This window comes from Impatiens glandulifera, chromosome 2 (genome assembly GCF_907164915.1).
Source record: "Impatiens glandulifera chromosome 2, dImpGla2.1, whole genome shotgun sequence".
NCBI lineage: Eukaryota > Viridiplantae > Streptophyta > Magnoliopsida > Ericales > Balsaminaceae > Impatiens > Impatiens glandulifera.
In genome coordinates this window covers 35,922,136-35,935,820 of record NC_061863.1, presented here as the reverse complement: position 1 = coordinate 35,935,820, position 13,685 = coordinate 35,922,136, and the positions used below count along the sequence as shown (strand labels likewise).

Here is a 13,685-nt window from a genome sequence, read left to right as displayed (position 1 = left end):
TTCAAACCTTTTAATGGAAAATGAACGTTCATATTTAGTAGCGCGTGTTTCCAAAAGTCATTAAAAGAGGAAAAATGGCGTCATTTTGAAAATGATATATTTCCAAGAAAGATATTCATTATGTTTATAATATTTAATCATTAATATCCTATAACGGTCATAAAAGAAATAACTCAGAATTATATAAATGGAAATATTACTTAGTAGCAAATAAATTCATTAATATAATTTTAAACCACCAGTTCACAAATTCAAAATAACCGGTTAACTACAAGAACATTTCCCAGTCTTTTCTTGACAATATTAGAATGATTAAAAACTCATTCTAATGACTTAGAGACTCTCGAAGCATTTCTTACTTAGCTTTTTCTGTTTCTATCCTAGTTATGTAGGCATGAACATTTTTTTATTCAAAATCTGGGAAATTTTGGGATCGTAACCGGGTCCTATATAAGCGTCGATATGGAAGAAGAATATGCCAAGTTGAGGGACTTAGCCGGTCAACAGTTTTGGAGAAGAAATCATTCTCTTCAAATTGTCAAAAATGACTTTTGACTAGTTGATCGGAATGTCTTTGGTTATGGTAACCATCATTTTAATGATCTTCTTGGAGTAGATGTGTGTGGAGTATTTTTCCAGAATAGACATGGCAATGATTTCGTTGAGGATTTGGAATTCGGTTCTTAGAGAGGATTTAACCCCCATGAGTTTCAACACGGGTGGAAAAGTTTGAGAATAGGAGTGACATTTCATGGATAATGTCATTTAGAAAAGGATGAAATTCGGAGAACTCTTCTATAGGGAGATCAAAGGAATGAGAAAGGTCTTCTTCAGAGAAGGAGAATTCTTTTCCTTCTATTTCTAACATGATAATTGAATCATCAATTACTCTTGCATTTTCAAAGAATTCGAAAACTGTATCTTCGAGGATTATAGGCGAACCTTTGAGAAATTTTCTCAAACCTGAGTTTTCTAGAGATTTGAACATTGAAAAAATTTCTTCATCTTCGATGGGTAAGACAGAATCAAAATCTATGATCAAGGTGTTGCAAGCAAAAGCCGAATCTATTTCTTTGATATTGTTGAAGAGAGAAGGACTTTTGTTTGTGAGGAATGAGGTTTAGATTGGTAGAGGAAGATATAACTTAAGATTACTTTAAATAGGGAGTGTTTATTTAAAGCTCATCATAAGATCTATTGGTCAAAGAAAAATGACCGTTACAAGTATATTAGTCATTCGTTTGAACGCTGAGAGACACGAGTCTTCACGTTATTTGAGGTATTACTATTTGATTTCCGAGGGAATATATTCAGACAAATAATGACAAAACTGGAAAGCTGTCTTAATTTGATTTGAGGATGAAACTACCAAAATATTTGTAAAAATAATCGAAGTGACTGTCTATAAGTCATGTATGTAAGTGATCGGTTATTTAAGTTTGAATAAAAATTGCTTCCTCTTAAAGAGGAAATTTAACCGAGCAGTATTTGTTCAATCTCATCAATAACCGATCGACTTAATTTCCAGTTTACTTAAGATGTTCTGTTTATCTACAGTTATTTTTCTAGAGTGATCTGGTCGGTTTTAAAAGGTGAAAATCGTCCGGTTTTATTTGTCTGAATAATTCATCAATTTATTTACCCTCTAAATTTATGCAAACAAGTGTTTTATGAATTCATGCAATGAGAAATATCTTTGAGAAGAGAAGACTTCTACTTAAATTTATGCGCGGTATTTTTATGAAAATGCATCTAATAAGACTATTTTTGAAAAGCAGGGGCTTTTCCCTCAATGCATGACTGATTTTTATGAAGACATATGCAATAAGAACATTTTGAGAAAGAGGGAGGTTCTCCCTAAGTGCATGCCGTATTTTAGAAAAGTTTAATTAATGTCTGCCAGACCCAAAATATTTTTAAAGTAAGAAAACTTAGTCTCTTGGAGTGGCTTGATAAATATATCAGTCACTTGTTGATCGGTTGAGACATATTCCAGTTGGATATTCATTTGCACCACATGATCTCAGATGAAATGGTGCATGATCGGTTGGTCATTGAGTGCAACACTGGATTATATGTTATGGCAATGGCGTTAGTGTTATCACAAAAGATTGGGGATTCCTCAACTTGGATACCGAAGCCTTTTAACTTTTGTTGGATCCACAGAAGCTTAGCACAACAACTTCTAGTGGCAAGATACTTCGCGTCGACCGTTGATGTTGCAATGGAGGTCTGTTTCTTGCTATACCATGAGATAAGACGGTCACCAAGGAATTGACATGTTCTGATGGTGCTTTTCCTATCCACTTTACAGCATGCATAATCTGCATCAGAGTAGCTTATTAAATTAAAACTAGAATCTTTCAGATACCACAGTCCCAAATTTTAAGTGCCTTTAAGATATTTACAAATTCTTTTAGAAGCTACATAATGAGATTGTTTAGGATTAGCCTGAAATCTCCCACAAACATCAACATCAAAGAGGATATCTAACCTTCTTACCGTTAGATAGAACAAAGAACCGATGATCCCACGATATGTAGTGATGTCAACGCTTTGACCATCTTTTTATTTATCAAGCTTAATTGAGGAGCTCATAGGTGTTGAGGCAGAAGAGCAACTCTCCATGCTGAACTTCTTTAACAACTCATTTGTGTACTTGGCTTAATTGATGAAGGTGCCTCCTTCGAGTTGGCGAACTTGAAGGCCTAAGAAGAAGCTTAGTTCCGCCATTATGATCATCTCAAAATTATCTGTCATCATCTTAAAAAACCTTTCACAAAGTTTGGGGTTAGTTGACCCGAAGATGATGTCATCAAAATATATTTGAATAAGTAAGATATGAGAGTCATTTTCAAACTTGAACAACATTTTATCAACAGATCCTATAGTAAAATCATGATCAAATATAAACTTAGTGAGAGTATCATACCATGCTCTAGGAGCTTGTTTAAGACCATAAAGTGGTTTATCCAATAAAAAAACATGACTTATAAAGGAAGGATTTTTAAAACCAGGAGGCTGCTCGACATAAACATCCTCATTGATAATTCCGTTAAAAAAGACACTCTTAATATCCATCTGAAAAACCTTGAAGTTTTTTAATGCGTCAAATGCTAAAAAGATTCGAATGGCCTCAAGTCTAGCGATAGGAGCAAATGACTCCTCGAAGTCAATTCCTTCCTCTTGTTTGTAACCTTGTGCCACTAATCTAGCCTTGATCCTTGTGACTAAATCATCTTCATTTAATTTGTTTCGAAAAACCCACCTGGTTTCAATGACAGATTGATTAGCTGGTCTTGGAACTAAATGTCATACTTTGTTTCTTTCGAATTGGTTTAGTTCCTCTTGTATTGCAATAATTCAATCTGGATCAAGTAGTGCTTCATCAACCTTCTTAGGTTTAATCTATGAGATGAAAGTATAGTTTCAAAATTCATCTAATGATTGATGTCTAGGCCTAAGAGGGACAAAGGGGTCATCTATAATTAGCTTAGGAGGATGATTTTTGTTCCATTTGAAGTTTGGTCCCGAAACATTTTCTGACTGACCGGTTATTTGATCAAGATTTGATAAGCCTGTTGGTTGATCAAGATCTGACCGACCGGTTTGCTCAGAGTTATCCAGACTTTCAATAGCCTATTGAGTTGTACTCTTATCTTATTGAATTTCAACATTTTCAGCCATCTGGTCAGAAGCAATATTTTGGAAGACCTGAACTCATCTTCGCTATCAGATTGGAGGTTGACTTCCACAATCCTGTTAGATAGATCAATGGATATAGAAGTGTTACTTTCGACAAATTCATCAAACACAACATGGGATGATTATTCAACAGTTAAAGTTTAATTATTGTATACTTTATAAGATTTACTAACTGTAGAATATCCTAACATAATGCTAACATCAGATTTGGCATCAAAAGCGGTCAAATGATTTTTTTCCATTATTATGAATGAAACACTTACATCCAAAGATCCTAAATTATTTAACATTAGGAACTTCACCATGGTAAATTTCATAAGGCGTTTTGTTAAAAATTTTATTTATCATTGACCAATTTTGAGTATGACATGTTGTGTTGATAGTCTCTGCCCAAAGATTTTGAGCCACTCCAGATTAGCTATCATATAAATAGCCACTTACTTAAGGGTTTTGTTTCTCTTTTCAGTTAAGCCGTTATGTTGAGGAGTTCTGGCACTAGACAACTCGTGTCTGTTACCGGATTCTTCAAGATAACGTGAAAGAGTTCTATTAGTAAACTTAGTACCTCTATCACTTCTAATTTTATTAAACACTTACATATTTTTCATTTTGCACTCTTTTAAACATTTTAATCAAATTAGGAATAGCTTGATCTTTAGAGACTAAGAAAATAACTCATGTAAACCTAAAGTAGTCATCAATAATTATTAAGGTGTATTCCATGCCTCCTAAACTAGTTACCTTAACTGGACCGAAGAGATCCATATGCAAGAGTTCTAAGCATCTTTCAGATTGAATGTTACCTTTACTTTTAAAAGTTGACTTGATCTGTTTTCCCATTTGGCAAGTAGAACAAACTTTGTCTTTGGAAAACTTCAATTTCGAAATACCTTCAATTAGCTCTTTAGAACATATAGAGTTAATAGTTTTAAAGTTTAGATAATTAAGTCTCTTGTGCCAAAGCCAATTTTGATCATTCTTAGCTATCATGCAAATATGATTAGGTGAATTGTTTTTCCAGTTAACTTTATAAACGTTACATATCCTATGCCCTATAAACAAGGTACTTCCCTGTTGATCTTTAACTAAGCATGCTTGCTTATGAAATTCAACAGTATATCATATGTCACACATTTGACTTAAACTAATCAAGTTGTAACATAAATTTTCAAAAAGTAGCATATTGTTTATGGTTAAGTTACCATGGACAATCTAACCATTGCCCACAGTCTTACCCTTGGAGTTATCGCCGAATGTGATTCTAAATCCAGATTCATTTACGATGTTGGTTAGAAGTTTTCTATTTCCATTCATATGCATTGAGCATTCACTGTCCAAATACCTTTTTGAGTCCTCCAAGAATTTGACTTGTTTACCCTACAAAATAAAGTTATTTACACCTTTTAGTACCCACTTTTAATTGGATCCACGGTTGATCAGTTCTTTGGGGATCCATACTTGAATTATTTTGATGAACCTCCTAATGTTAGTTTTAATCATTCTACATGCACTAGTCTTGACATCTCTCTGTTTGCCTTTCGATGAGTCAAAGTGTGTTGAGGGTGAGTTTTGATAATACCTCTTTGAGCGCTTGTCATGTTCATGTCCATCCGACCGGCTGACTTTCCTTCTCCCAGGACTAAGCCACCGTGATTTGTCGGTTGGTTCCACATATTTTAATTCCTTTTTAGCTACTAACTCATCTGCATCGTGACTTGCTTGAGTGTCAGTTGAAGTAACCTTGACAAAGCTTATGGAAGGAAGTTTTCCTTTATTGGGTTTCAACTTCTTGCGTGACTTGTTTGAGTTGTTGTTGTAATATCCTAATCCAAACTTGTAGTTGGCAGGCCTATGATGACTCGTCATCTGGTTGATCGCATACTTAGACTTGGTCCATCCAACAATCACATAGTTTGTTTTCTCGTTTTTCTTAGTCAATATTTAAACTATCTCCTTGAGCTTCTCATTCTTAGAGGATAGTTCATCGGTTTCACCGATTATGTTGTTTGGTTGAGTTGTGACGAGGACAAATAGTTTTTGTATTCAATGACCATGTCATTGAGTGTAGTAACCAAGTCATCTCATGTGAATTATTTAGAAGCAATGTCAAATACCTCTTCATCGTTAGCCATGAAGCATCTGACTTCTTCATCATCACTAGAGTCATAGTCGCTTTGAGCCCATTTTCTTTTTCTTTCTTCAGCCACAATTGCCTTTTGATCCTTATTGTGGTTGGATGATTTATTATCCTCCCTTGGACTTTGATCAACTGACTTCTTGTCGTCTCTCCTTGGCTTCTGGCATTCTGACTTGCAGTGACCTAAAGTTTCACAGTTAAAACAACGAATGTTAGCCTTGTAGTCATTAGAGTTGTTGTTTTTATTGTAGTAAGACAAGTTGTATTGATTTTTCTTCATGAATCTTCTAAAATTCTTCACGAGTAAGGCCATTGCGTCTTCGCTAAACTGCTCAGCTGACTTGATAGGTTCAGGGACTACTGGCTTCACAAATGACACCAACACCCTGGTTACATTCGATGATGAAGGCTCATCTTCATTCCTCGAGTTCATCTCAAACTCATATGCCTTTAAATAAGCTAGCAGGTCATAGAGCTCCATTTTGTTAAGGTCTTTAGACTCCCTCGTCGCTACTGTCTTGATATCCCATTCCTGGAGCAGAGCAAGCATGACTTTGATTGCAACCTCTTTGTTGTTAAAAGTCTTTCCCATAGCAGAAAGAGTAGTGATAATCTTGTTGAATTTCCTATCGAATTCAGTCATCGTATCTCTAAGACGCATCATAATGTTATAAAACTGTTGTGTGGCAATCATGACTTTCTTCTCTTTGGTTTTCTCATTGCCTTCACAAAGTTGAGTCAGCCTCCCCAGATTTCTTTGGCAGATTTGCATGATATGATATAGTTGAACACGTTGTCATCCAATGTTTTGTAGGGAATGTCTTTGGCCATGTTGTCGAGGTTGTTCTTTCTCTTATCTTCACTGGTCCACTCAGATTTATCTTTCTCAATCTTTATCGGATCTTCGGTGATAACGAACCACATGTGATGGCGGCAAGATGAGTTTGAACTCTTGCCTTCCACGCAACATAGTTTTCCTTTGAGAACATGGGAACTTTGTTGGTAATAACCGTAGACATGATTTAGATTCTTTTTGGTTCTTGAGAATAGAAAACGCTGCTCTGATACCATCTGTTAGGATCGGGATCAACAATAGAGACAGAGGTCTACTTACGTTGAACACTTACACACATTTTGTTTGATATTAACTCTATTAGAATTTAATATCGGTTTCTATTCTTTGCAAGTCGTCACAAACTCTGAACGGAGTTCAAGTGCAGAAATGTTTGTTTCGACTTGAAGCAGCACAACAAGATTAGGATGATGTAATAGCAAGGAACACAAGACACAAAGAATGTTTATGGATGTTCAACGTCAAAGCTCCTACGTCACCACTTCTTCTCAAACTTGAGAAGGATATTCACTATAAGATTTGGTTCAATACAACACTTGTACAAACCCAGTCAAACAACCATGACTTAGTTACTGCTTATTTTCGAACTCCTAGCACACACACTCTGTTGAGCAGAAACAAATTATGTCAACTTACATTACTAACCAACTCATATAGAATAGCTAGTATCTTAATACACTTTTAACACTCTAGTAATCATCAAAGCCTTAAGATCATTACCGAGCACATGGGATATCAAGACCATGGTGATGAGAGAGTCAAGCAACCTCGGGCAGATGAAGTTGCACGAGGTATTTGAGGATTTGAAAGCATACGAATTCGAGATACAGTCTCGGATCGAAGACGAAGCGTCAACGTCAACCGCAACCAGAGCTCTGGTTACATCGGTGGAACCGGCGGTCCATGTATCAACCGTTCCGGCTCCCGTCAAAAACGCTGACCAGATCAGTGAAGACGTGATGGAGATGCTAGTACAGAAATTCGGGAGATTCATGAAGAAGAATCAACCACCATCGAACAACAGCTTCAATTATAACTATATTGATAAATCTAATAAAAGATGTTATAATTGTGACGGTTTTGGTCATTTCAGGTCGGAATGCAGGAAACCAAGAAGAGACGACCGGAAACCGGAAAACAACTACCACAACAACAACTATCAAGGTAACAACTATCAGGGTAACAACTATCAAGGAAATGACTACCCAAGGAATGACAACCAAAGAAACGATTACCGAAGGAACGACAACCAACAAACCGATGAAGGAAAATAAATCCAAAAGGCACTCATCTGATGAATTTGATTTCTGATGAATAGACGGTGGAAGCGACTGGCATACTCTGGCAACGAAAATGATGAAGAAAGAGTAACATGCTTCATGGCAAACGAAGAAGAGGTATTTGATTTCTCTTCTGATGAATTTACTAAAGAAGATTTGATTTCTGCACTCAACGAAATGGTCGTTGAGTTCAGAAACATATCTGCATATATACCGACCCGGTCAAAACATGAAACCGGAGAGTCAAGTGGTACCGCTGGTGAGCCACGCGAAACCACGGTGTATGAACCGGCTGGACTATCCTTAGAAAATGAGGAGACAATTCAACCGGTAACCGAAGAAAATGAACGAACACAATACATTACCGCTGCTTGGGAAAGATCCTGTGAAGCCGTAAACCAAATGTGTAAATATAACAGGCACCCTAAATGTAAATTTGACATTGGATACAAAGAAAACAAAACCGCAAAACTAAACAACTTTAACAGGATGAAACTCACAAAAGACAATCTTCTTTTTATAAGATTTGTCAAGAGCTCTTCAACCAACACTGAGGCAGAAACAGTCCTAAAACCGGAACTAAAATATGTAAATCCAACTAACTTGGAGAAATGGTTTCATCCTGAAAGAAGGAAAACCAATCGGCCAGGAGACAAACAAACCAAAACATGCTTACCTAAAACTAATCAAAAATTTTCATCACAACGACACAAGGCATTCTTAGGCAAACATCAAGAGGTTAAAACAAACACTATTAAAACCATTACCGGGAAAGTGATCCGACTCATTCAAGTCTGGATCCCAAATGGACTAATCAACCACGGACCCAACTGAATGTGGGTACCAGAAAGTTGTAAATATTTATTTTTTGCAGGTTATAAGAAGCAACCGGCTAAGGAACTCGGAATGGTATCTGGACAGCGGATGTTCAAGACACATGACCGACAACAGTGGACTACTAACCGACATCATTCACGAAACCGGAGCAATAATAACATTTGGTGACAACTCAAAAGGTAGAACCGTGGGCAAGGGTAAGATTATCCATGGTAACTTGTCTATAAATAATGTATTGTTGGTAGAAAATTTGCATTTCAATATGTTAAGCATTAGTCAAATGTGCGATATAGGATACACGGTTGAGTTTTATAAAAATGCATGTTTGGTTAAAAATCATCAAGGTGATACATTATTAACTAGAAACCGGATATGGAATATTTACAAAGTTGATTGGAAAACAAAGATTAAAAATCTTGTATGTATGATAGCTGAAAATGATCCAAACTGGCTTTGGCACAAACGACTAAACCATTTGAATTTTAAAATAATAAATTTCATATGCTCCAAGGAATTAGTTCACGGCTTTCCAAATGTCAAATTTTCAAAAGATAAAGTATGTGTTGCATGTCAAATGGGTAAACAAATAAAATCCTCTTTCAAAAGCAAGGGAAACTATCAATCCGAACGATGTTTAGAACTCTTGCGTATGGATCTGTTTGGTCCGGTTAGGATAACAAGTTTAGGAGGCATTCAATATACTATGGTAATAGTTGATGACTATTCAAAATTTACTTGTGTAACATTTTTGGCTTCTAAAAATCAAGCTACACCAAACCTGATTAAACTGATTTTAAGGATACAAAATGAAAAGTCCATTCGGGTAAACAAAATTAGGAGTGATAGAGGAACCGAATTTACAAACAGTAATTTAACAACTTTTCTTGATAATTTCGGTATTAGGCACGAGTTGTCTAGGGCTAGAAATCCTCAACAAAATGGCATGGCTGAGAGAAGAAACTGAACTCTCAAGGAAGCCGCAAAGTCAATGATAACCGATTCGGGTGTTGCTCAAAAGTTTTGGGCTGAGGCTATCAACACCGCGTGTTATACTCAAAACCGGTCTCTAGTCACTAAATGATTCTCTAAAACTCCTTTTGAAATATACTACGACAAAATTCCTAACATCCGGTATTTTAGGATTTTTGGTAGTAAATGTTATGTTCACATCAACGGCAAAACTTATTTGACCGCATTTGATGCTAAATCCGATGAAGGAAGAATGTTAGGTTACTCAGCCGTAAGCAAAGCATATAGAATTTATAATACTAGAACTTTAACGGTTGAAGAAACTTCTCACGTTGTTTTTGATGAATCGGTTGAACGAAATACTGCATTACCCTTCGACCTTCACAACAGAATGGAAAATTTTAATATCTATTCTGATGATGAAGATGAGGTTCCGGTTTACAGACGGTTTGTCAATGATCAAGCGGTTGATGCAGAATCTCAGCCTGATCAAGTTGCTTTACCGCAAAAAGCTGACTCTTCAGTTTCAACTGAAGAAATTGGTCGGTCTGATTCTGTTCAGCCTACCGATCAGTCTAACTTTGATCAGCTAAACGAATGCTTGGAAGACACGTCTCGGATAAACCTCAGAAGGAATAAGAATCATCCTCTTGAACTAGTAATATGTAACATCTCATCACCCGTCCGAATTAGGCAACAAAATTTGAAACACTATGAAAACTCAGCTTTCATATCACAAATTGAGCCGAAAAAGGTGGATGAAGCATTGCTAGATCCCGATTGGATTTTAGCAATGCAAGAGGAACTAAACGAGTTTGAGAGAAATAAATCTAGTACTTAGTCCCTAGACCGAAATATAAACCGGTTATAGGAACACGATAGGTATTCAGAAATAAACTCAATGAAGACGGTTTAGTTACGAGGAACAAGGCACGGCTAGTGGCTCAAGGTTATAAACAGGAAGAAGACATTGATTTTGAAGAATCATTTGCTCCTGTGGCTAGACTTGAGGCCATTAGAATATTTATGGCATTTGCGGCATTCAAAAATTTCAAAGTTTTTCAAATGGATGTTAAAAGTGTTTTTCTAAACAGTAAAATAAATGAAGAGGTATATGTTGATCAACCTCCAGGTTCTAAAAATTCAGAACACGTAATCTATGTTTACCGGCTAAACAAAGCCCTTTACGGTTTGAAACAAGCTCCAATAGCCTGGTATGACACATTAACCGAATTTTTATTTGATCATAAATTTACAATAGGTTCGGTTGATAAAACCCTCTTCAAATTTGAGAAAAAGGAACACATATTACTCGTTCAAATTTATGTTGATGATATCATCTTCGGATCAACCGATCCAAAATTATGTGATAAATTCTCAAAAATGATGACTAACAAATTTCAAATGAGTATGATGGGAGAATTGAGTTTCTTCTTAGGTCTTCAGGTTAAGCAGATCGAAACCGGAACATTTATAAGTCAGTCAAAGTACACAGCCGAACTATTGAAGAAATTTGGAATGGACACATGTGCTGAGGCGGTTACACCGATGAGCTCTTCCGTGAAACTGGACAAAGATGAGGACGGTCAAGTAGTCGACATCACAGGATATCGAGGAATCATTGGTTCATTACTTTACCTAACAGTCAGTCGACCGGACATTCTGTTCGCGATCGGAGTATGCGGGAGATTTCAAGCCAATCCAAAGCAATCACATTATACCGCGGCTAAAAGGATTCTAAAATATTTGAAAGGAACTCAAGATGTGGGACTTTGGTACCCAAAAGACTTAAGCTTCAATCTCATAAGCTACTCCGATGCAGACTATGCAAGCTGCAAAATCGATCGAAAGAGTACAAGTGGGACTTGCCAGTTTCTAGGAGATCGGCTAGTCTCATGGAACAGTAAAAAGCAAACTTCAGTTGCAACATCAACCGCAGAGGCAGAGTACCTAGAAGCCGGAAGCTGCTGTGCACAACTTCTCTGGATCCAACAGCAATTAAGAGATTTCGACGTGACCGCTAAAGAATCGCCAATATTCTGTGACAACACTAGTGCAATAGCAATCACATATAACCCGGTGTTGCACTCAAGAACAAAACATATCGACATAAGACATCATTTCATTCGGGAGCATGTGCAACAGAAACACATTCGGCTGGAGTATGTCTCAACCGAATAGCAAGTGGTTGATATCTTCACCAAACCGCTACAAGAAGCTAAGTTCTCTTATTTCAGAAACATCTTAAGACTTAATGATAGCAAACAACTTATGCCATAATCATCAATGCATGCTTTCAAACATACATCATTATTAAAAACCGGGGTATACGTTCAGGGAGAAGCTCTCGCTTCTCAAACCGTACCTCAATAGGACATTAAATCTTCAAGGATGCTAACCGGAAAGATATCTCCGGATATTCCTGACAAATTCAAATTGCCAAATCACATGTATTTACATATTGGGCGGTTCAAATGACTTGGTAAAACAGATAGTTTAATCCAAAGCTGAACAAATGTCGATCTGGTTCGATATTTCTTCACACCGGAATAAGCTATCTCGATAAAACTGGTCATGGAAAACTAACCAACAAAATGCATCATGGTTTCGGTAAACTGAACTTTTCCGGTTAACTTGGGACGGCTAACCGTGTTTCCATGCACACCTTGAGAACCAGGTTTTATATCGAATTGAAAATGATCACCAATTTTTTAGAACTATGTCTTACATCGGATTCAAAATGATCACACGGTTTTGAGAATTATGTTTAACATCGGGATGAAAACAATCACTTAGTTTCAAGAACTAGGTTTTATATCGATGTAAAAATGATCACCTAGTTTCGAGATCTAGGTTTTATATCGAAATAAAACGATCACCTTATTTCGAGATCAATGTTTTAAATTTGAGTAAAAACGATCACCTTATTTTGAGAACAAGATTTACATCAGAATCAAAATGATCACCTAGTTTTGAGAACTTGGTTTTATAATTGAGTGAAAATGATCATACAGTATCGAGAACAATGTTTTACATCTGAGTGATAATAATCAACTAGTTTCTAGAACTAGATTTTACACCAGAATAAATATGATTCTATAGTTTCGAGAACCAAGTTTTACATCGAAGTGAAAATAATCACCCAGTATGGAGAACTAGGTTTCACATTGGAGTGAAACCAATCACCTAGTTTCGAGAACTAATTTTTACATTGGGGTGAAAACAATCACCTATTTTTGATAACCAAGTTTTTCTATCGTAATAAACTCGATCACCTAGTTTCGAGAACTAGGTTTTACATCATAGTGAAAACAATTAAATAGTTTCAAGAAGTAGGTTTTCATCGGAGTAAAAACGATCACTTAGGTTCAGATGTTATGTTTTACATCGGAGTGAAAACGATCACTTTATTTCAAGAACTAGGTTTTACATCGGAGTAAAAACTATCACGATACTTTAAGGACAATGTTTTAATTCAGAGTGATAATCATCATCTAGTTTTGAGAACTAAGTTTTACATTAGAGTGAAAAAGATCACCTTGTTTCTTGAACTAGGTTTTACATTGAAGTAAAAAGGATAACCAAGTTTCGAGAAATATGTTTTACATTGAAGTAAAAAGGATAACCAAGTTTCGAGAAATAGGTTTTACATTAGAGTGAAAAATCACCTAGAGAACTAGGTTTTACATCAGAATTATAAAGATCACATAGTTTTGAGAACTATGTTTTACATTGAAAAGAAAACGATCATTTAATTTTGAGAACTAGGTTTTTCATTAGAATGAAAATGATCACATAGTTTCAAGAACAATTACGAATAAAAGGATTTTAGAAGTTCTCTCTCCAATAGTTGGAGAGAACTACATATAGATAAAAAAACCTTAAACTTTAATGTGTGCCTTAA

At 36.0% G+C, this 13,685-nt stretch overlaps 1 protein-coding gene across 1 annotated transcript; it reads right to left on the bottom strand.

Annotated features, from left to right (window-relative positions):
* Positions 1–2,004: 2,004 nt before the first annotated feature.
* Positions 2,005–5,571, bottom strand: LOC124924613. Its single transcript, XM_047464626.1, has 3 exons — positions 5,329–5,571; positions 4,941–5,082; positions 2,005–2,324 (listed from the first exon to the last, which is right to left on the bottom strand). The coding sequence occupies exons 1-3, from the start codon at positions 5,569–5,571 to the stop codon at positions 2,005–2,007; spliced, it is 705 nt and encodes a 234-aa protein (XP_047320582.1).
* Between the last annotated feature and the right edge of the window lie 8,114 nt (positions 5,572–13,685).